The sequence below is a fragment of the Alligator mississippiensis genome, chromosome 11, assembly GCF_030867095.1.
Source record: "Alligator mississippiensis isolate rAllMis1 chromosome 11, rAllMis1, whole genome shotgun sequence".
In the NCBI taxonomy this organism is placed as follows: Eukaryota; Metazoa; Chordata; order Crocodylia; family Alligatoridae; genus Alligator; species Alligator mississippiensis.
The window spans coordinates 64,288,934-64,313,071 of NC_081834.1; the positions used below are offsets into that span (position 1 = coordinate 64,288,934).

At 51.5% G+C, this 24,138-nt stretch overlaps 1 protein-coding gene across 1 annotated transcript; it reads left to right on the forward strand.

Moving 5' to 3' along the window:
* Positions 1-11,433: 11,433 nt before the first annotated feature.
* Positions 11,434-21,494, forward strand: LOC132243764 (fish-egg lectin-like). The gene is made up of 4 exons (XM_059714153.1): positions 11,434-11,488; positions 13,751-13,972; positions 14,756-15,095; positions 19,916-21,494. Exons 1-4 carry the CDS (start codon positions 11,434-11,436, stop codon positions 20,058-20,060), a joined length of 762 nt encoding a protein of 253 aa, XP_059570136.1. The 3' UTR covers positions 20,061-21,494.
* Positions 21,495-24,138: the final 2,644 nt, after the last annotated feature.

Below are 24,138 nucleotides of genomic sequence, written 5' to 3' on the forward strand. Positions count from 1 at the left end.
TAATCAGAGTTTGTGATTTTTAAACAGAGAAAACCAAGATCCCAGGTGATCAGTAGGTCTGTGCTCCAGCCGGGCAGCTACACAAGGATATAGAAGTTCCCAGATATGGGCATCCGGCTGGAGAATCCCAGAAAACTGTGGGCAAAAACCACAACTAGCAGGAATTGGATGTGGCGGGCCAGTAGGGGGCGCTCCTGCGTTGAGCCGCCCACCTCCCTGCGCCCAACCACCTTCCAGGCTCCGAGTGCCTCCCTGGGGTGCCTCCCGTCCGGCCGACCCCTTCCCTGGAGCACACCCGCTAGCCTGGGGTTCCCGCTGCCACCATCTGAGGCTCTGGACTCACTTCTGGCTCTGCGCACCTTGGAGAACGCAGGCCTGATTGTCCAATGGGTCCTAGACCCAATACAGGCACTTGGGGCACTTCCCCAATCAGGGGCTTAATAGGAAAAGTCCCCCTTAGTCCACAGACCTAAGGGGCCTCCTTGGCATAATTTAGACCCACCCATCAATAAGTCTCCCACACGGGTCACAAGGAGAACTTTATTGATTACAGGGGGTAGGGCGGGAACAGGGTAAAAGGTAGAGCAATATCAGAGGAATATCAGAGGGATTCCATAGAGCAAACCAGTGTGGCTGAGGTAGCCTTTTGATCTCGCGTCTGAGTTACTGTAAGCTAAATATCTAGTCTAATCTCGAGTAGCTTACTCACACGCATCATACAGAGGTGGTTGGAGTTTCCTCTGGAGGCAGGGCACTCTTGGAGCATGCGGTTATGAGGAGAGAGCCAGTTTCAGATTCACCTGGATGACTGCATGGCTAATGGCTACTTCTTCCTGGCCCGGGCCTTTTTATAACCCCTCTGACCTCAGCAGTCCGGTCCAATTGAAGCTGCCAGTGCTGGCCACAAGCCAACCAATCTAAAAAAGCATCACTGGCTACCTGGGCCGGTGAGCTGGGCTTTCCCCTCCCCCCACAGGTGACCAGAGCATCTGCCTCCGAGGCACCAGGCTTTTGTCATGTCGGCAGGGAGGAAGATTCCCCTCGCTGAGGGATTCAACACCAGCCTCTCACGCTGGCAGAGACAGATCTCTGGAGAGGGGCACAGATGGTGGCATTTCTGCCACACTTCCCCCCCTCCTTCATAAGCTTGGACACAGGGCCTCTCAGGGCCATGTGTCCAGGCGTGTCGGGTCAGGGAGTTCCCACGGGATGCCAGAAGAAGAGGAGAAGAAAAAAAAAAAAGAAAACCTGAAACCTGAATTGAGTTATAACGATAACATACAGGAACCATAAAACCTGATGGGCAGTCTTACACTAGTGATCTTCTCACTAGTCCTGAGTCCCGAGGACCCACTACCCAGAGTCCTTTTGTGACAAGGCATCCGCTATCACATTCTGGCTTCCCTTGATGTGCTTGACAGTGAAGTTGAACCCTTGAAGCTGCCAGGCCCATCGCTACAGCTTGGCATTAGTGTTTTGCATGGTCTGCAACCACTGCAGTGGGGCATGGTCCGACAGGACGGTGAACTGTTGTCCCCATAAATAGGGCTTCAGCTTGTTCAGGGCCCAGACGATTACCAAGCACTCCTTCTCGATGGAGGACAGGTTCCGCTCCCAAGGGATTAGCTTCCGGCTGAGGTACACCACGGGGTGCCGTGTCTCTTGGTGCTCCTGTAAGAGTACAGCTCCTAGTCCTACATCAGAGGCATCCGTTGCCACATAGAAGGGTTTATCATGGAGCGGTGCCTTCAGGATCGGTTGTTTGACCAGGGCAGCCTTGAGGGTGTCAAATGCTTCCTGGCACTCCTGCTTCCAGACCACCGGGTCCGGGCTGCCCTTCTTGGTCAGCTAGTGCAGCGGGGTGGCAGATGCCCCAAACCCAGGGACAAATCTTCGGTAGTAACCCGCCAGGCCAAGGAAGGCTCTGACTTGCTTCTTGGTCTGTGGAGGCGGCCAGTCTTTGATGGCCTCGATTTTGTCCCACAAGGGAGCAATATGACCTCCACCCACATGATGACCCAAGTAGACTACCTCAGATACTGCCCACTGGCACTTCTTGGCTTTCACAGTAAGACCAGCTTGCTTGATCTTACCTAACACGGTGGTCAGGTGAATCAGGTGCGACTCGAAATCCTGACTGAAGATTCATAGATTCATAGATTCATAGATGTTAGGGTTGGAAGGGACCTCAATAGATCATCAAGTCCGACCCCCTGCATAACCAGGAAAGAGTGCTGGGTCTAAATGACCCCAGCTAGATACTCGTCTAACCTCCTCTTGAAGACCCCCAGGGTAGGGGAGAGCACCACCTCCCTTGGGAGCCCGTTCCAGACCTTGGCCACTCGAACTGTGAAGAAGTTCTTCCTAATGTCCAGTCTAAATCTGCTCTCTGCTAGCTTGTGGCCATTGTTTCTTGTAACCCCCGGGGGCGCCTTGGTGAATAAATACTCACCAATTCCCTTCTGTGCCCCCGTGATGAACTTATAGGCAGCCACAAGGTCGCCTCTCAACCTTCTCTTGCGGAGGCTGAAAAGGTCCAGTTTCTCTAGTCTCTCCTCGTAGGGCTTGGTCTGCAGGCCCTTGACCATACGAGTTGCCCTTCGCTGTACCCTCTCCAGGTTATCCGCATCCTTCTTGAAGTGTGGCGCCCAGAATTGCACGCAGTACTCCAACTGCGGTCTGACCAACGCCCTATAGAGGGGAAGTATCACCTCCCTGGACCTATTTGTCATGCATCTGCTGATGCACGATAAAGTGCCATTGGCTTTTCTGATGGCTTCGTCACACTGCCGGCTCATGTTCAACTTGGAGTCCACTAGGACTCCAAGATCCCTTTCCACCTCCGTGCCACCCAGCAGGTCATTCCCTAGGCTGTAGGTGTGCTGGACATTTTTCCTCCCTAGGTGCAGCACTTTGCATTTCTCCTTGTTGAACTGCATCCTGTTGTTTTCTGCCCACTTGTCCAGCCTATCCAGGTCTGCCTGCAGCTGTTCCCTGCCCTCCGGCGTGTCCACTTCTCCCCATAGCTTTGTGTCATCTGCAAACTTGGACAGAGTACATTTCACTCCCACGTCCAAGTCGCTGATGAAGACATTAAAGAGTATCGGTCCAAGGACCGAACCCTGCGGGACCCCACTGCCCACACCCTTCCAGGTCGAGACCGACCCATCTACCACGACTCTTTGGGTGCGACCCTCTAGCCAATTCGCCACCCACCGGACTGTGCAGTCATCCACATCACAGCCTCTTAATTTGTTCACCAGTATGGGGTGGGATACCGTATCGAAGGCCTTCCTGAAGTCCAGGTATACGACATCCACCCCTCCTCCTGTGTCCAGGCGTTTCGTAACCTGGTCATAGAAAGAGACTAGGTTGGTCAGGCAACGTCATCGATGTAGGCCATGGCAAACTGCTCACATCCTTGCAGCAGATTATTAATCAGTCTTTGGAAAGAATCAGGAGAGTTGCGCATACTGAAAAGTAAAACTGTGAACTCATATAGCCCTATAGATGTGGTAAAGGCAGACTTGGCTATGGCATCCGGGTCCAGTGCCATCTGCCAAAATCCTTTAGACAGATCGAGAGTAGAGATAACCTTGGCAGGGCCCAGGCGATCCAGCAAAGTGTCCATTCTTTGCACAGGGTAGTCATCAGGGGTGGTAATGGCATTCAGCCTCTGGTAGTCCACACAGAACCAGATGGTCCCATCCTGCTTCCGGACAAGTACCACCGGACTGGCCCAGGGACTCGTTGAAGGCCGAATTACCCCCAACTCTTCCATCTCTGCGATCTCCCATTTTATTTCTTGCCTCACCTTCTCATTAACTGGGTAATGTCGGGAGTATATAGGGTGATGGCTGACCGAATCTATACAGTGTACTGCCAGGTCACTGGCAGTACTGCCAGGTCACCCGCAGAGCTTCCTCTCATGCATGGATGACCTCTACCTGACTCAAGAAGTCTATGGGCCAACGAGAGGCAAAGTGCTGCTCGACCTGGTACTGGCTACTGGGGATGACCTAGTCAGCGACCTAGTGATCGATGGGAAGCTGGGTGACAGCGACCACGAGCTGATCACCTTTACCATCCGCCGAAAAGCTGGCAAGTCCGTCAGCAACACGCAAGTCCTTGACTTCAGGAAAGCCGACTTTGACAAGCTCAGGAGGCTTGTCAGTGAGGCCCTAAGGGATCGTGACCACAGGGAGAGGGGAGTTCAAGAAGAGTGGTTGCTCCTCAAGGGAGCGATCCTCAATGCACAAACTAAGTCTATTCCATCTCGGAGGAAAGGCAGCAAGAGGGCACAGCAGCCCCCCTGGCTCTCCAGGGACCTAGCAGACCTCCTGAGGCTAAAAAGAAAGGCCTACAAAGGATGGAGGATGGGAGTCACCTCCAAGGAGGATTATTCTGTACTGGTCCGGTCCTGTAGGGAGCAGACCAGGAAAGCCAAGGCTGCAAATGAACTCCAGCTAGCTTTGAGCATCAAGGACAATAAAAAGTCCTTTTTCAGATATGTGGGGAGCCGGAGGAAAAGCAGGGGCAACATTGGACCCCTGTTGAACCAGATGGGGCAACTGACAACTGACGCCCAGGAAAAAGCCAACCTATTAAATAGGTACTTTGCATCGGTCTTTCATCAGCCCCATGGGATACCCATGCCCGCTACAGGGCTGGGAAGTCCGAGTGAGGGTGATCCCCTGCCCTCCATTAATGCTGACTTTCTGAAGGAACATCTTGAGAAGCTGGATACCTTCAAGTCAGCCGGCCCTGACAATCTTCACCCCAGGGTACTCAAGGAGCTGGCGAGCATCATAGCCCAGCCTCTAGCGCAGATCTTTGAAAACTCTTGGTGCTCTGGTGTAGTGCCCGAAGACTGGAAGAAAGCCAATGTGGTGCCTATCTTCAAGAAAGGGAGGAAAGTGGATCCGGCTAACTAGAGGCCCATCAGCCTGACTTCTATCCCGGGGAAGATCTTAGAAAAGTTTATTAAAGAGGCCATCCTTAATGGACTGGCCGACATCAACATCTTAAGGGATAGCCAGCATGGGTTTGTTGCGGGTAGGTCTTGCTTGACCAATCTCATTTCCTTCTACGACCAGGTGACCTATCACCTGGACAAGGGAGAAGAGATTGATGTCATCTATCTTGACTTCAAAAAAGCCTTTGATCTGGTGTCCCATGATTGCCTCTTGGAGAAACTGGCCAATTGTCGCCTTGGGTCCTCCACAATCCACTGGCTGGAAAATTGGCTCCGGGGTCAGACCCAGAGGGTAGTAATTGATGGAAGTCACTCATCATGGTGTCCTGTGACCAGTGGGGTCCCCCAGGGCTCTGTCCTTGGACCCATACTGTTCAACATCTTCATTAATGATGTGGACACTGGAGTCAGAAGCGGACTGGCCAAGTTCGCCGATGACACCAAACTTTGGGGCAAAGCATCCACACCAGAAGACAGGCGGGTGATCCAGGCTGACCTGGACAGGCTCAGCAAGTGGGCGGATGAGAATCTGATGGTGTTCAACGTCGATAAATGCAGGGTTCTCCACCTTGGGAAAAAAAACCTGCAGCATCCTTATAGGCTTGGCGTTGCTATGTTGGCTAGCACTATGGACGAAAGAGACTTGGGGGTCATCATTGACCACAAGATGAACATGAGCCTGCAATGGGGTGCGGCGGCTAGTAAAGGGACCAAAACGCTGGCTTGCATCCATAGATGTTTCTCAAGCAAATCCCGGGACGTCATTCTCCCCCTGTACTCGGCCCTGGTGAGGCCGCAGCTGGAGTACTGCGTCCAGTTTTGGGCTCCACAATTCAAAGAGGATGTGGAGAAGCTTGAGAGAGTCCAGAGAAGAGCCACGCGCATGATCAGGGGTCAGGGAAGCAGACCCTACGATGACAGGCTGAGAGCCCTGGGGCTCTTTAGCCTGAAGAAGCGCAGGCTCAGGGGTGATCTGATGGCCACCTACAAGTTTATCAGGGGTGACCACCAGTATCTGGGGGAACGTTTGTTCACCAGAGCGCCCCAAGGGATGACGAGGACAAATGGTCACAAACTACTACAAGACCATTTCAGACTGGACATAAGGAAGAATTCCTTTACTGTCCGAGCCCCCAAGATCTGGAACAGCCTGCTACCGGAGGTGGTTCAAGCGCCTTCATTGAACACCTTCAAGATGAAACTGGATGCTTATCTTGCTGGGATCCTATGACCCCAGCTGACTTCCTGCCCTTTGGGCAGGGGGCTGGACTCGATGATCTTCCGAGGTCCCTTCCAGCCCCAATGTCTATGAAATAAAACTATGAAATAAATCTATGAAAAAAGGTCCATTTTACCTGGTGTATTGGAGAACACAGTCTCAAAGCCCTTGAGTGCTGCGAGCAGCTGGTCCTTGTCCTGGGAGGGCAGATGGTCCGGCAGGCAGAGTTCCTCGATCCCTGCCTCGCCATCCCAGTCCCCATACATGACCAGCTCCTCCGGAGTTCCCTCAATGGGAACCCAGAATACCATCTCCTTTCTGTCATAGTAGGGTTTAAGCATGTTCACATAAACTGTCTTAGGTTTTCTATCCCTAATAGCTACTACGTAGGTCACATCATCCAGTCTGTCCAGGACAGCATGAGGACCTTCCCAAGCAGCTCGCAGCTTGTCCGTTTTTAGTGGTAGGAAAACCATCACATTATCACCCCGCTCAAAGGTACGTAAGCGGGCCTTTTCATCATAGCAGGACCTTTGCTTCTCCTGGGCCTGTCCCAGGGAGTCCCGTACAACTTCCATCATGTCAGTCAATTACTGACATAAGTTAAGCACATACTCCACCACGGAGGTCTTTGCGGAAGGGATCTTCCCTTCCCACTCCTCTCTCACCAAATCGAGAGCACCTCGAACTCGCCTCCCAAACATCAACTCGAAGGGCAAGAACCCAGTAGACTCCTGAGGTACCTCCCGGTAGGCGAAGAGCAGGTGCGGCAGTTTCTCGTCCCAGTCATTGGGGTTGGAGTCCACATAGGCCTTTAGCATCCCTTTCAAGGTCCCGTTGAACCTTTCCACCAGCCCACTTGTCTGAGGGTGGTAGGCTGTGGTATTAAGGTGTTGCACCCCACAGCAGTCCCACAGGCACTTCATCACCTCCGCCATGAAGTTCCCACCCCGGTCCATCAGGATCTCGGAGGGAAAACCCAGCTGACAGAAAACCTTGATTAGGGCATCAGCAACCACGGGTGCCTCAAGGGAGGTCAAGGCAACTGCCTCCGGGTACCGAAATCCACTCGAGTCAGTATGTATTTCTTTCCTCTATGAGTCCTATGCTTCAGCGGTCCCACAAAGTCCACTGCCACCCTGTGGAAGGGTTGGTCGATGATAGGGAGGGGCTGCAGGGAAGCCCTTCTCCTTTCCCCACTTTTGCCCGTCCGCTGTCATGTCTCGCAAGATTTGCAATAGTCCGTCACATTCTGGGCAATTCTGGGCCAAAAAAAGTTCACCTGCAACCGCTGGTGTGTCCGTTCCCTGCCCGTGTGACCAGCACATGGTAGATCGTGAGCCATGGAGAGCAATTGCTGTCTGTATTTTCGGGGTACTATGATCTGGCGCTGGGGCTCCCAGGTCTCGGCATGGTTCTTCGGCACCCACAACCGATAGAGAAGCCCCTTGTCCCAGACCACCTGTTCCCTTTTGTCCGGAGTGAACTCAGTCTCTTGCTCCCAAGCCATCTGCCAGCGTCCCTCTAAGCTGGGGTGCTCCCGAACCTCCCACTTGAACTCCTCTTGCCCAGCTAGGCAGTCAGCAGGGAGTGCAGGTGTTCCTGCAGGGAGTGCACACTCACCCTCAGGGACTTCCTGGGTCTCCTCCCTGCTAGTCTCACCTCCCTCTGCCACTGACGGAATACACACCTCCCCGGGACTGTCACTTAACCCACCCTTGGGGTCGCTAGTTCCTTCCGGGACTGCTGTGCAATCGCCATCTGCAGGGGTCCCTTCCCCTGTGGCCAATGGTGTGGCTGTCTCCTGGGGATTTTCTAACCCCCGCTCTTTAGCCTTCCTGCTCTGAAGGCGAGTCACCGCATGAACAGTGCAGGGCTTTGGCTCTTGGGTCTGTTCCCACCTCCGGAGCTGGGATTCCTGCCCCATAAGATCCCGTCCCACCAGGATAGGAACCGGAGCCCCTTCCAGTACCCCCATTTCCAGGTACGTTGCACAGTCGTTCCACACGACGGGTACACGGACTACCGGTACCGTCGGAGGTGGGGGCCCCACCCCGTGAATTGTGAGAGTCTTTCCCGGGATTATGTCTGCAGGCAAGACAAGGTTGGAATTGATTAGTGTCACACTGGACCCTGTGTCCAGTTCCCCCACAAGGGTCCTCTCCTTCACTGTGATCATGGTCCGGTGGGGGGCCATCATCTCCTCCGAGTTTGTGATCCTGTAGCAACAGACACTCTCCTCAGAGTGGCTCCAGCCCTCCCCCTCACTGCTCACGGCTGTTGCACGCCTGATGGGCCTGTGTCTAGTGCTTAGCTTTGGGCAGTTGGGCTTGATGTGGCCCTGCTCCCCGCAGTTATAGCACCCCCTCTTTTCCAAATTGGGTGGTTTGTCCGAATCTGGGGCCGCCATGCGCTCTGCAGGAAGTGGCCCTCTTTCCCCTTTTTGACCTGGCCCTCCCTTCCCCCCTCTTTGAAACCCTTTTTGTTCCTCCCCAGAGTAGGGAGGCTTCTCACAATTTAGCAACAGTCAGTCTGCAATTTCAGCGGCCTCTTGAGCAGTTTTGGAGTCCCTGTTCCTCCTGACCAGGGTCTTAACCTCCCTCGGACAGCAAAAATAGAATTGTTCCAGCACCAGGAGATGGCGTGACTTTTCTGAAGTGTCATCCTTGGCTTCAGCTAACCATTTAATGTATGTGTCGTCCAACAGGGCTACGTAATCTGTCAATGACTTTCCAGGTTGTGGGCGCATATTCCAGAATTTTTCCGAAAATAATCCGGTCCTAACTTGAACCTTTTAGACACAGCAGCTTTGAAGGCATTATAGTCATCAGCTGCGTCTGAGGGCAGGCTGTTCAGGACCACCGCCATGTCGCCTTCTACCAGAGCAGACAAATACATCATGATCTTTTCCCCCAGCACCTTACACCGCTGGGCTTGTCTTTTGAAGTTGCTTAGGAACACTGCAGGATCGTCTCCGTCTCGGTAGCGAGCGAAGGCTGAGACGTCCAGTTTGGGGTGTTCCCCGGATGCTTGCAGAGTGCTCGCGTTTCCCCCGTTGGGCTGCAGACAGAGGTGAGCATCGAGCTTTTTTGCCTCCAGCTGGGTTTCCATCTCCATCCTCTTCTCCTCCAGCTGTCGTTGTTCCCGTTCCTTCTCACACTAGGCCTCCAGCTCCATCCTTTTAGCTTCTAACTGTCATTGTTCCCTCTCCCACTGGGCTTCCAGCTTTTTTACCTCCATCTCCATCCTCTTCTCCTCCAGCTGCAGCCTTTTTAACTCCAGCTCATGGAGTCTCTGCCGCTCCCCCTCAGAGGGTGATCTCCCAGTGGCCTCTGGACTTGACGAGCGGGAGTGTGTTTCCAAGTCAGACTCAGGAGTTGATGAGCGTGAAGCTGCCGCTTGCTCTGACTCGCTGGTGCACAAGAGTTTAACCAGCTCTTCCTTCTTTAGCCCTTTCTTCACGTGAAGGCCTCTCTCTTTTGCCAGTTCTTTCAGTTCAGGCACGGTCATCCGGACATACTTGTCCGCCATCCTAACTATCTACACTATCCAGTCGACCCGATGCCAAATTAGAATTTTTTTGCTCAAGGGATTTCAGTGACTGTTCCTTTTCCCAAATTATGCCTCAAATACAGCAGGGTATTCAGATCCCACCATTCCCACCACATGTGGCGGGCCAGTAGGGGGCACTCCTGCCTTGAGCCACCCACCTCCCTGCGCCCGACCACCTTCCAGGCTCCGAGTGCCTCCCTGGGGTGCCTTCCGTCCGGCTGACCCCTTCCCTGGAGCACACCCACTCACCTGGGGTCCCGCTGCCACCATCCAAGGCTCTGAACTCACTTCTGGCTCTGCGCACCTTGGAGAACGCAGGCCTGATCGTCCAATGGGTACTAGACCCAATACAGGCACCTGGGGCACTTCCCAAGTCAGGGGATTATTAGGGAAGCCTCCCTTAGTCCACGGACCTAAGGGCCCTCCTCGGCATAATTTAGACCCACCCCTCAATAAGTCTCCCACACCGGTCACAAGGAGAACTTTATTGATTACAGGGGGTAGGGCGGGAACACGGTAGAAGGTAGAGCAGTATCACAGAACTATCAGAGGAATCCCATAGAGCAAACTAGAATGGCTGAGGTAGCCGTTTGATCTCACATCTGAGTTACTGTAAGCTAAATATCTAGTCTGATCTCGAGTAGCTTACTCACATGCATCATCCAGAGGCGGTTGGAGTTTCCCTCTGGAGGCAGGTCGCTCTTGGAGCATGCGGTTTTGAAGGGAGAGCCATTTTCAGATTCACCTGGATGGCCGCATGGCTAATGGCTGCCTTCTTCCTGGACCGGGCCTTTAAATAACCTCTCTGACCTCAGCAGCCCGGTCCAATCGAAGCTGCCAGTGCTGGCCACAAGCTGACCAATCTAAAAAAGCATCACTGGCTACCTGGGCCTGGGCTGGGCTTTTCCCTCCCCCTCTCCAGGTGACAAGAGCATCCGCCTCCCAGGCACCAGGCTTTTGTCATGTCGGCAGGGAGGGAGATCCCCTACCTGAGGGATTCAACACCAGCCTCTCACGCTGGCAGAGACAGATCTCTGGAGAGGGGCACAGACGGTGGCATTTCTGCCACATTGTACATCAAAGGGGATGGGCCCTCCCACCTTTCAGGCTAGCGGTTAGGGTCTCTGCCCAAGGGGTCATAGACCCAGGCTATAGATGCCTCTCACCCAGAGACGGCTTGAACCTGCATCCCTACAAAGTGCTCTAATCACCAGACCTACTGATCACACTCTGAAGACCAGTGCAGGAAATCCTTGATCACAAACTGTGACACTTGAGATGCAGAACAAAACCACAGGGTAAGGCTCATGTACTGGCCAGATGCACCTTCCCTCCGCAGACCGTGGGATGGTAAATATAACATTGGAGCAGGTGGGTATTTTGTTTTCCTTGTTTGTGTTCCTCTTCTCTGCTATCACTGTGTATCAGTAACATTTGCCTACTCAAAGGAACACATTGTGGTCATTCTGAGAATTTGGATCCACCCGGAATAAGCTATCCGGGTCATAAATCCAGTGCCAACAGTGATGATGTGGTGAGGGTGAGTAGCAGGAAGCTTCAGCAGCAGTCATGAACTCTGCCTTTGTCTGTCTGATCTGCCCATGTGGGACTGCACAGCAATACCTGAACGCTATAAAAGCTCCAGATTCCCCTGCCTCCACTCCCAGCAGTCCCTGCATTTCTGAAGATGAGGGTATCCAACTTCCTGCTGCTTCTGTTGCCCGTCTTTGCAAGGAGCTCAGGTAAAGCAGGTGTTCCTTCTGCTAAAAGGCTTAACATATGCTTGTGGGATTTCAACTTGGGCTGATTGCTGGGAACTGATTTCAAATGTGAACTATTTTGGAAAGTGGTGGTGGTTTGATGAAATGCACACAGTGTCCAAAACTTGGTGCTGCCCCACCATGCAGACTTTGAGATGGGGCCCCCAGGGCTTGCAGAGCCAGATGCAGCCAGCTGTGCAGACTGTGCCAGGCATAGAGTCCAGGTGCTTTCAGAAAGGACAAGTCTAAGGCACTCTTTCTATGGCAGTGCATCCAGGTAGTTGGAAAAGCCTGAGACATGGGTCTAACTGGGGCTTGACTCGCTGCTATGCAGCAGGAAGCCTGAACACCCTGAGCACCCAGTGCAGCTCAAGCCAGTGCAACCAGGAGCTAGGTTTATAGGTCTGCATGGGGGATGCTGGAAGTCCTGACAATCCCAACTGGAGCTAGGGCTGGGGCTCTCGGCACTTCCAGGGTCTACGACCCCTGGGCACCTGTCCCAGGCGGAGAGTTCAGAGCCGAGGTCTCCCCTGGACTGCTAGATTTCCAGGCCAAACGACTCGCTGCTACCCTGGGCAGCCCAAAGAGCCAGCTGGTCTGGGAGCCTGGCAGACTGGGCATTTCCAGTTCCAGGCCAGATCAACATTGCACTGCAGCCCTTGAACCACAACTTTCAAGTGGCTGTTGGGTGCATGAAAGCATACTGCATTTGGAAACACCATGTGCTGCTGTTCCAAGGCCAAGTTTTGAGATTTCCAGTTTGGAGGGAAGTTTCAACATATAGGGCTTTCCACCAAACCACACTAAAACCACCCAAGCTACCTGTGTACTATATATCCTTAGTTTCAGTCAGCTCTGCACTTAACCTCCCTGAGGCATGGGGGAGGATGAAGAACCACACTGTGTGTGAACAAAGTCCTTGATGTGACCGTCAGCTTTTCCTCTGTACTTGAACCATACCCACACCTTCACCCGAGGGTCATGGCAGTCTAAATCAATAACAATGATAGCCTAGACATTTTCTTTTCAAATAGTTTCAAAGACTTTTCTGTAGGCCTTGGGAACTGAGGAAGCTGGGGAAGGGGACAAAAGGCACGGGGCCAGATAGGGCATCATGCAGCATGGTGGCAACAGGTCCTGGAACAGATGGGGGTAACCACAGATCACCAGCACCCCACTAGGCCATGTCTACAGGCCCTCCAGTCAGGGATCATCCCCCGCATCCACTTGCAAGCCCTTAGTCTGAGGCAGACCTGAGAGCAGCTGCTGGATTTGAAGTGGGTTTGAACTCAGAGCAGCCTCGCTGGCAAACTTCCAGCTATAGGAGTGGGTTGTAGCCTCTGTAACCACTTCAGTCTCACACATACCCTTCTCTGGAAGAGAGATCTGATCTTGAGGCCTCATGCCCCGTCTATCCTGGCAGGGGGGCTCTGTTGAAGCCCTCAGTCTGTCCTTTGTTTAGTGCAGGCTGCTGCTGTGGATGGCAGAAGGGAGCTAATTGTCTTAGGGGACATTAAATCAGAAGTGTCCAATGAGGTAGATCATGGGCTGCATGCTGCCTGCAGGGCACGAATGTGTGGCACCTGGACTGCCACCCAGCTGCCACTGTTCCTATTGCTCTGGCGGCAGCAGCGCCCAGGGTCTCGGGGCTCCTCCTTCCCCCACAACACCAGGTGCTTAACTGTTCCCCAAGGGGTGGGGAAGCATGGTGCAGCACAGCCTGTGGGTCTTGGGAAGCCAGCAGCCCAGCGTGCCCATGCAGTGTGGTGCCACAGGAGAGCCCACAAGGAGCTGTATGTGACCAGGGGCCAACACAGCATAGGGGAGTGCTTGCCCCGTCCTTCCTCCCACACACAAGCAGCATAAGGAAGTGCCTTTCCCCCCATCCTCTCCCGCCACACACACAGGGTGCAGCCGAGTGCGGGAGAGCCCGCTTGTGCATGATACAGGTGTGAGGGGTAGCGGGCACCTGCACACACATGGCCCCTACTAGTGCTGCCCATGCAGTGCGTGCACACTGCTAGTGTGGCCTGTGGGGGCACATGGCCCCTGACTGCTTTGAAGCTGGACAGTCCTGCTTCAGATGGTAAAGTGCTTGGGATTATCAGCCACCTGTTTGGGATCTGGACAAATGGAGGACTTGTAGACTCAGCCACATTGATCCCAGACTTTTCATCTTTTCCCCTCCTTCCCTCCTCGAACTGACAAGTCCATCTACATGGCTCTTTTTGTTATATTTTTCAGCTCTGGATTGCACAGAGGTACCGGGGTCCTTAAAGCAGATTGATGCCAGTAATGGGCAAGTGTTTGGAGTGAACAGCACAGGCAGTATTTTCACACTGTACGGGAACACTTTTGTGGAGGTGCCGGGTTCCCTGAAGCATGTCACAGTGGGCCCTGCTGGAGTCTGGGGCGTGAACAATAACATCTACAAGCTGGTGGGTGGCACCTGGCAGCAGGTCTCAGGTATGGTATCCCATTGGATATGTCACAAGGCGATGGCTAGTAGGATCCCTGCTAGGATTCGGTGCCTGATTTCAAATTCCTGCCCCAGACATCTCTCCAGTCAGAGAGGCCCAGCCTTCCTCACCCCCGATAGCTGGGTTTGCCATCACAGCCAGATCTGCCCGCCACTACTGCAAGTCCTTTTTTCAGTGTCACGAGTTATGAAACAATCACTGATGGTTACAGTGAAGTGTTGGTTTTTGTGGTACTCCAAAGGTCCCATAAAGACTGGTGTTGCTGATCTCCTTTATGGATTTGACTTAAATCCATTCTTTTGTTCCTACGTGGTTAACGGAATATGTTGAAGTGGATTATGCAAAAGTGAATCCACTATGTAAAATCCCTGCTCCAATATGCACGTTTATTCAAGAGCTTGTTGCCCGTTCCCTCGTTTTTTGCATTTCTTTCTGCACAATAGTCCACCTTCAACGAGAAGGCTTGAGAGAGGCTCTGAGAGGTTAAAGCCAGTATTTCCAAATTCGGATGTACAAATGTTAGCTCCTAAATAAAACATCCTGATAATAGAATCCAGGAGTCCCAGTATCTTGGCCCCTTTTCACTCTAAACTACAGTTGTCTGTACCTGAATGCTGACCCTCCCACTCCTCCCACTCCACCACCTCCCCATCCTGATTCTTAATGTATTTCTTACTGAATTACCAGCAGCTGATCGACTTCCTTATTTGCTTCTTGCTAGCACAGCCCTTCTTTGTCCTCTAAACAGAACTCTCCCTTCACGTTTCAGGGGCACTCAAGCAGATTGATGCAGGAGGAGACCAGTTTGTCGTTGGTGCAAATGCAATTGATGACATTTACTGCCTGCACAGTTCATCAACTATCTCTGTGAAGGAACAATCCTCCCCGCCCTGGGTCAACATTGCAGGAAAACTGAAGTACTACAGCTGTGGGCTGCGGGGCTGCTGGGGAGTTAACTCTGATGATTATATCTATTTTCGGCATAGCGTCACCCCCGAGTCTTGTGCAGGATCTAGGTGGGAGCAGATCGATGGCAGGCTGTCCATGATTGAAGTTGGAACTGATGGATCTGTCTATGGAGTGTCAAGTTCAGGAGAAATTTTTCGCAGGTACAGTACAGGGGATCATGGGAGGGAACCTGTCTCAGGACTACTTAAGCCTGTCATGAATTTTAGAAGCACAAGACATTACCTGATATTGTGGAGGAAGTCATCTTTGGTGCCAGATACTCACCCACGGATTCAGTACTGGACCGATTCCAGGCCTTTCCAGCACCCAAATCAAAATATCATAGAAAATGAGGGTTGAAGGGACCTCAGGAGGTTACATACCCCTGCTCCAAGCAGAACCAGCCCCAACTAGATTATCTCAGACAAAACCTTGTCTATCTGGGTTTTGAAAACCTCCAAGGATGGAGCTTCTACCACCTCTCTGTGTAACCTGTTCCAGTGTGTTACTGCTCTCCTGGTGGGAAAATTCTTCCTAATATCTAACCTAAACTCCCCTTGCTGCAACTTGAGCGCATTGCTCCTTGTTCTGTCATCTGCCATCACTGAGAACAGGCTAGCTTCATCTTCTTTCAAACCGCTGGTTCAGGTAGATATTACATCCCATCTCAGTCTCTTCTTCTCTCAACTAAATAAGCCCAGTTCCCTCAGACTTTCCTCATAAGTGATGTCCCCCAGTCTCCTCACCATTTTTGTCACCCTCTGCTGGACTCACTCCAATTAGTCCACATCCTTTCTGTAGTGGGGGGTCCAAAACTGAACACAGTATGCAAGATGTGGCCTCTCCAGTGCTGAAAACAAGAGAATAATCACTTCCCTGGACCTGCTGGCAACACTCCTACCAATGCAGCCCAGTATGCCATTAGCCTTCTTTTCAACATGAGCACTGCTGGCTCATATTCAGCTTATTGTCCATTGTAACCCCAAGTCCTTATCTGCAGAGCTGCTGCCCAGCCAGTCAGCCCCCAGCCTGTACTGATGCATGGGATTATTCCATCCTAAGTGCAGGACTTTGCACTTATCCTAGTTGAACCTCATGAGATCTCTTTTGGCCCAATCCTCCAATTGGTCTAGGTCTCTTTGAATCCTAGCCCTATCCTTCAGCATATCTACTACTCCCCCCAGCTAAACATCTTCTTGCTACTGACATACTTGTAGAAACCCTTCTTTTTACCCTTCATGTCCTTTGCTAGCTTCAAATCCAGTTGCACTTTGGCCTTCCTGACTTCATTCCTGCATGCCCAAGCAATGCTCTTACACTCCTCCTTAACTTTGTCCAGATTTTAGGGCTGTGTGAAATGGCACCGTTCCATTTTGACCAGCACTTCGACATTTCACTGGAACAGCATTCTGTTTTGACTTTTGTTTCAAATCGAAACAGCTGTTCCATTTTGTTTTGTTCCGTTCCGTTGAAACTTTTTGCCATTTCTACCCTGTTTCAACGTTTTGCCCAAAGGATATAATGGGGAAGGTTGAAACAGGCTATAACTTTGTCATTTCTGGCCTGATGTGGATGAAGCTTGCAGAGATGGTAGCCCCTTCTGAGGGCATGATGTATGCCAAGTTTCAAGAAGATAGATTCAGGGGGTTCAGAGAAACTTCACCCTAAAATTGTAAGAGCAAAACTCATGTCATATGTATGTGTTAAGCCACAATGGGGTCAAAACTGCATGTGTGCTACCCCTACTGAGGCAACAAAGCCTGCCAAGTTTCAAGGAGATCAGTGCATAGGTTTGGGGAAACTGCACCTCAAGCTGCAGACAAGCAAAACTCGTGACATGGATGACACTGCATGTGTTAAGGGTGAAAGCTGCAGGGATGGTAGCCCCTGATGAGGCCACGAAGCCTGCCAGCTGTCGAGGAAATCGATGCAGAGCTTATGGGTTCTGGGGCCCTGCACCTCTGCCTGCTGACAGGCAAAACTCATGTCATGGGTGCTTGTACAACTGTGTCTGTATTGGGGCAGGGGGGGGGGGGGGCAGGGGGAACCACTGCAGACTTGGCTGCTAGGCCCTGCTGCAACCACTAAGCCTGCCAGCTGTTAAGGAGATCGGTGCAGGGGGGTTCTGGGGCTCTGCACCCCTAGCAACTGTTTACCAGGGCACCCTTGGGGAAAACTCGGAATAACAGTCACAGTCTGGACACCCTAGTTGTGAAGTAGTTTTTCCTAATGCTGAACCTGAAACGAGCCTGAAATGATCTTCTAGGAGTTTGTGACCATTACTCCTAGTTTCCCCCAAGGGTGCCTTGGTGAACAGTTGTTCACCAAGCCCTAGAAGTACACTTCTGATGTAGCGGTAAGCTACTACCAAGTCCCCTCTTAGCCTTCTCTTTTTCAGAAGGGGCTAGGATCCCTGCAATTTTCTGCAATTTTCATCCAAATCAGATATGATATGTTAAAGGTATAGGCAGTTTTGTGATTCCCTATTATAGCCTATGGGCAAAAGGTGGAAACAGCACTGAAACAGTGAAACAGTTTTGACGAAATGAAGTGGAACAGTGCTTCAAAACTAAACAAAACTTGAAATGAAACACTGTCCCGGCGAAATGGCAAAACAGAAGTCGAAACGAAACGCTGTTGTTTCGCACAGCCCTAGTACTGCCCTCGCAGCAGATGTCAGGGTAATTGAAGTGTCTCATCATGAGACCCAGGGCTTGTGATTGGGAAACTTCTGCTACCTGTTTGGAGAAAGCCTCATCCTCCTGGTCTGGGGGTCTATAGCAGACCCTCACCACAACATCATCCTTGTTGCTGTTCCCTCTAACCTTAACGCAGAGACTTTCAACAGGTCTATCTCCAGCTTCATACTGGAGCTCTGAGCAATCATACAGCTCTTTTACATAAAGTACAACGCCTCCTCTTCCCCCCTGCCTGTCCTTCCTGAATAGTTTGTACCTATCCATGACAGTGCTCCAGTCATGCGAGAGTCCACCAAATCCCTGTTATTCCAATCATGTCATAGTGCCATGACTTGTTTCCTAGGCTCTGTGCATTTGTGTACAGGCACCTGAGGTAATTAGCTGATTGCCCTGATTTCTCAGGAAGTATGAGAGCCCCTCCCTTGTTGCCCCCTTCTGCTTGCTCTTCCTCCATGTCTCCCACTTCCCCCCTTACCACAGGGCTTTGGTCTCCATACTCTGGCAAACCAAGTTTTAAAGCCCTCCTCACTAGCTTAGTGAGCCTGTCTGCGAAGATGCTCTTCCTTCTTTTTGTCAGGTGGATCCCATCTCTTCTCAGCAATCCTTCTTGAAACAACATCCCACTGTGGAAGGAGCTAAAGCCCTGCTGGCAACACCACCTGTGCAGACAGGTATTGATCTTAGGATCACCACTCCTGCCCAGGCCCTTTCCCTTGACTGGAAGCATCAAAGAGAACACAACCTGAGCCTCAGACCCCTTCGGCCTTGCACCCAGAGCCCTGTAGTCACTTTTGATCTGCTCAGGATCTCCTCATCATGTGATATCCATTGGTGCCTACATGGATGAGCAGCATTGGGTAGTAGTCAGAGGGCTGGATGAATCTTCGTAATCCCTCCGTGACATCTCAGATCCAGGCTCCGGGCAAGCAGCAGGCCTCCTGAGACAACAGATCAGGTCAGCAGATGATCCCCTCCTGCTCCTGCAGCATGGAGTCTCCAACCACCACTACCGATCACTTCTTCTTGCTGGCGGTCATCTCAATCCTTCCCACCTGGGTGAGGCCTGGCCTGTTCTCCTCCACCAAAGAAACATGCTCTTCCCCCTCTGTTGCCAGGGGTGCATATCTATTGTCCAGATGAACTGCTGCAAGTGGAGGTGAAGGTTTCTTCTTGCTGCCTCTCATGGCCATTTTCTTGTGCCTAATTGGAATAGGCTGCAATACTAGCTGGCTGCCAGGTGCATATCTAAAGCCCAAAGTGGAGTCTGGCACACGGCAGAGGGTCCATTGTCCTTGCTATTTCTTGGAAACATGGCTTGCAGCTTAACAAACAGTGAAGATAGTAATGCCAATAGTTAAGGTTACAGTTCTCATTCTAAGATCTTGCTTACAATTGCCTTCATCTTTGCCAAACTTAACCTGTTTGGTTAGAGTGATGTACACCAGGTATCTGATTCAGGTTGAATTTTTCTGTTTTCTTCTCTTTTTCCTACTTTTTTTTGCGGAAATTTTTTTTGCGGAAAGATTCAGTGAAAAGAATTCTGCTATTTCCAAAGGTAAGTATCAGGGAAGTATGGTGTTTGCCCAGTGTTGGAAAAATGTTAAAGCCATTTTGTTATCCATTTTGTTTGGTACCTCCATGCATTGAAGTAGGTTGCGCCTTGGTGTCGAGACTGAGCCTTGCTCTATGTATTGAGTTGTCCACACTTGTACAAACGTTAGACCTCTGAAAAACTTCCATTTATGCATGCTCGGAATAAATCCTTGAGTTTTATACATGCTTTAGTTTGGCAGCTAAATTCTCCAAAGAATCCATCTGCACTGGACATGCTCAATCTCCTCAGAGTATCCTCATCTGGCCCGCGGGGTCCCCCAAAAATTAAGAAAATTAATATTTATCTGCCCCTGGGTGCCTGTCATGTGGCCCTTGATGGCTTGCCAAAACTCAGTAAGCAGCCCTCCGCCCGAAATAATTGCCTGCCCCGATCTACACTGTCCCATCAACTTTTTTTTTTTTGATTCCTTGCTACCTGAAGAAACAAAGAAAGAACTCTGCTAAATTATGACATTTAGTCACACTCACCTATGACTTCTCCATCTGAGTAGATTAGATATGGGCAGTCATTCAGGAGGATAGGTGCTGCTGTGCAGAGCTCTGAAGCTGTGGCAGTAGGTGTAAACCAGGAAAACTGCTTTGGTCCCGCTGAAAATCTATTTTTCCATGCAGTGGGAGCTCTTTGCATAACAGACTTACTAACATCAGCCCTGGATGCTTTCTTTCAGGGATGGAATAACTAACAGCAACCCTGTGGGGACCACATGGACCCAGATACTCGATCCTATCTGCAAATGCAAACATGTGTCTTATGACCTGGGACTGTTGTGGATTGTCAGTAATGATGGGACCATTGTGAAATGTCGAGTCTAAACCACAACTCATCATCTCCACAAAAGAGATCAACAATGTCTACGAACACTTTGTTGCTTGTTGTGCACTTCTGTATTTCTTTTCTTAATAGTAGGCTGAAGCCCTTGTTCCTACAACAAAATCCAACAAGAAAGATCCAGAGAGTTCAGTACAGCCCGCCAATGCTATCCCTCTGTCCTCTCACCTATACTTCGTCATTCTGGAATTGAATGCAATAGCAAGCAATTGAAACCAGCTCATTTCAAGCTGGAAGTAAAGTGTATCAAAGTTTTAACAATGAGGATTATCATCAACCCCGGGAACAGATCACTAAGGCATGTCTCCATTGCTTACTGTCCTCCAGTCAAGACTGGATGGCTTCACAAATCTGATATATTTCAAGTCAAACACAGGTTTTTAGGGGCAATGCAAGGAGCACTGGCTGAAATCTTTAGCTGTGCTATGTAGGAAATCAGTCTAAAGGGTTAGAGTAATTGTGGTTTTAAAATCTATTAATCTACCAGTGCTCATTACATTAGTGATGCAAAACACTCCCTATGCCCTGACAGAAGATCTTCTATAGGAACTAGAGAGAAAACTTAAGTGACCTCGTTAAGTAATTTTCCCCACCCTCCTAAATAAATCACCATTATTAGCTAGGTGATGGTTCTGCCTAAGTTAACTTGATTTCAGCATCTCCATTTCTGAGGGCCTTAGCATGATCCATTTATACAAAGCTACCAAGGGCCAAGATGTTACACAAAAGCAGTGCTGATTTTTGCACAAAACACATACATTTCCCTTCAAGCAGAATTCCAATGACGAGATCTCTCAAGTCACTCCGGTTAGTCTCCTGCTATCACAGACAAGCACAGCATCTAACCCAGTCATGTCAAAGTTGTGTCCCCGCGGGTCAGAGGAGTGATGCGGGGCCGGACTGAGGGACAGCTCAGGCTCTGCATTGCCCCAGTCTAGCACGTAGGGCCACGCTATCCCTCCTGCGGTTCTGGGAGTTTGGCAGGCAAGGCAGCAGCAATGAGCTGCCACTACCCTGCCATTGCTGCCAAATTTTTGGACCATAGGGGTTTGGCAGTCTGAATAACAGGGCTCCCCTGCCAGGTGGATGTGGCCTGAGGGCCTGGGGCTGAGACTCCTCAGTGCAATCACTTTCACAAACTGGTCGCGCACCAGCTTAAAATGTGTTAGGTTTGTTGTCCCCAGTACTCTTATTGGAAGGCTCTTCCATACCACCGTGCATTGAATATGGGAAACTTACTTCTAATTCCCTGCTTTAATTTGTTCAAGGATGGATTAAACCTGTTATTTACCTCAGTAAGATAGAATAGCTAAATGCATTTGCTCTTTATAGTCTCTAAGAAGAAAAGTGGTGGTAAAAACTTTTGTTTTCTACTGTCTTGTGGAAGAGGCTGGGCTTTTCCTGTGTTCTAGGCTGTGCTCATGCTAATAAAACCTTTCAGCATCCTCTGCTTCCTCTCTGTCCTTTCTGGACTCCAGCTAGGAAGTTCCACCCAATTGATGGCAGTTTCTCCTGGAAAAGTGCAAGTCTGTCACCTGAAAAGTTTCTTTCTGCCTCAACTATGTCACACACTATGCTGCTCCCCAACCCCCGTGCTTCACTCACTACTGTAGCCCTCTCTGTTTAGGGCAGGGGCGGGCAATATATGGCCCGCACACCAGATCTGGCTCACCAGGTGATTTCATCCAGCCCGAGGGCAGGTGCCTGCCAATTCACTGTGTCCGGCCTGGCCCCAGGCTGCCCCTGCCGTGCTTGAATGGAGCCGAGCCCTCTCATTCCCATGGGGGCAGCACATGCTGCGCTCCCACCCTTCCCTGTGGGATGGCTCTGACCCCAGCCCAGTTGGCAGGGAAGTATGGTGGTCCCCATCCCCCACCAGCTGCTGCAGCCCTCCCCAATGCCTGCCCCACCCAGCCCCCCCACTCCCCTAGACCTTCCAATGGCTGCCCCGCCCAGCCCCACCCCCCACTTGCACCCCAGGCCCCCATGGCTTCCCCCACCCAACCTCAGGCACCATCACTTTAAAAAGAAAAAAGAAGAAAAAAAAAAAAGAAAATTAAGCCTCTACTTACCCTAGGAGCAGGGGCTGGGGGGCTTCAGGGGCTCCTGGCAGAGCCCCTCTGGGCAGCACAGAGCAGCGGGGGGCAGGAGGGCCCAGGCTGGGGCTGTCCCCCTGCCCCTCAATGTGCAGGAGAGGCCCCAGTGAGCCAGACGGCCGCTACAACTGTCGGTAAGTGCCAGGGTGTTTTGTTTCATTTTGTTTTAAATTGTTGGGGTGTTGGGTGGGGGGGCAGGGATAAGGGGTCTCAGTGGCCTAGGGCCGGGCAGGGCAGGGATTGGTGGGGCCTGGAGAGTGGGCAGGGCCAGCGGGGATTCCCCCCATAGTCCTCTCCCCGCTCCTCCAGCTCCCCCGACCCCTTACTCACGGGCACTGGAGCCCTGGTGCTGCCCAGCATGGGCGGACTGTGTCTTTCTGTACCAGGGCGAAGGCCAACCATAGAGATGCTCTGGCAGCCAGAGCACCTTCGTGGAGGGCCCAGCCTCCGGTTGCCTCAGGGCACAGTCCCAGACCATGCCTTGGCCCGCTTTTTAAAACTTCAGGGTTTTTTGACCCTGGATAACATTTTTTCATTCCTGCACATGCCTCTTACCCCATCTCAAAGGGGTTTGAGATGGAGCAAGAGGCACGTGTGCACTCGTCTGGATGCACCCCATGAGTGCTGAAGCACCCCCTGACAGCCAGCATTCCCGGGCAGAGGGCTCAGGCAAGAGTGCTGGTGCCCCCCCAGAGCACCAACCAGGGAATGGGGGAACCAGGACAAGAGATCCCCATGGTCCCCCAATGGCTAATCGCACCCAGAATTCCAGGTTGGTGTGATTGGCCACAGGGGACCCCCTGCGGTCAGCGTGATTGGCCACAAGGCGGACCCCCCCGGTTGCTGGGGGGGGGGGCAAGTGCCCCCCCAACCCAGGAGGCACCAGTCGCCCTTACCAGCATGGAAGCATTGATTATTTAACATCACTGGTGGACGGGGGATTGTGCCTACATGCCTGATGTACATTTACCAAAACAACTGCTGTACTTCTAACTCAGCCAAGGACAAAGGACATGTGGGGTGCACAGGAAATGCTTCAAGGATACCCTCAAGGTAAACACTAAGAAGTGTGGCATTGATATCACAAATTGGGAAAAACTAGTCAAGGAAAGGGCCGCATGGTCATGCTTTGTGAAAGAAGGTACATCTTACTTTGGGGAAAACCATCTCACCCTGGAAGCAGAACAACGACAGACACCCACACCCACCATCACTCCTCCAGAGGCATGGTCCTATTCTTTGGATCCTCTAAGCATGCTTTTGGAAAATACTTCTTCTCCCTGTAATGGCAAGTCAGTGCCAGTACCCTCATGCCCCTGATTTAGCTGTGGCAAGTTAAAGGGTGTTTTTGATGTTTCAGGCATGAAGTTTGGTAGTTGTGTGTGAAGGTTGTTCCTCAAGTTTTTAAGAACAGGTTAGATGAGTACTTGTCTAGGCTGGTTGAAATAGGGATGACCCTGCCTTGAACAGGGGGCTGGACTAGCACCAACTTGGTGCAGAGACACTAGGAAGGACTGCAAGTGTTTAAGTCAGCAAGCCCAGATGTTCTTCATACAAGGGTGCTGAAGGAATTGGCCAGTGTCATAGCAGAGCCACTGGCATGGCTGTTTGAATGCTCATGGTACTCGGGTCAGATCCCAGAGGACTGGAAAAGGGCCAGTGTGCTGACCCTGAGAATGCCCTATTCTCAAGAAGGGGAGGAAGGAGTTGTAGAAGCACATGGCAATGTAATAGGAGCTAGCAGTTTGTTGAGCCATAGGGTTTTGCAGGTGCACATTGTGGTGGGTCAGGAGGTGGTGCTCCAGCATTGAGTCACCCACCTCACTGCTCCCGACCAGCCTCCAGGCTCCAAGTGCCTTCCTGGACTCTGCCAGCCTGCCAGCGGAAACCCATCTTAACCTGCATTTTTCTCCTTAAAATGAAAAAAATCCATGTTTTACCACATTTTCCCATCATGAGTGGAAAA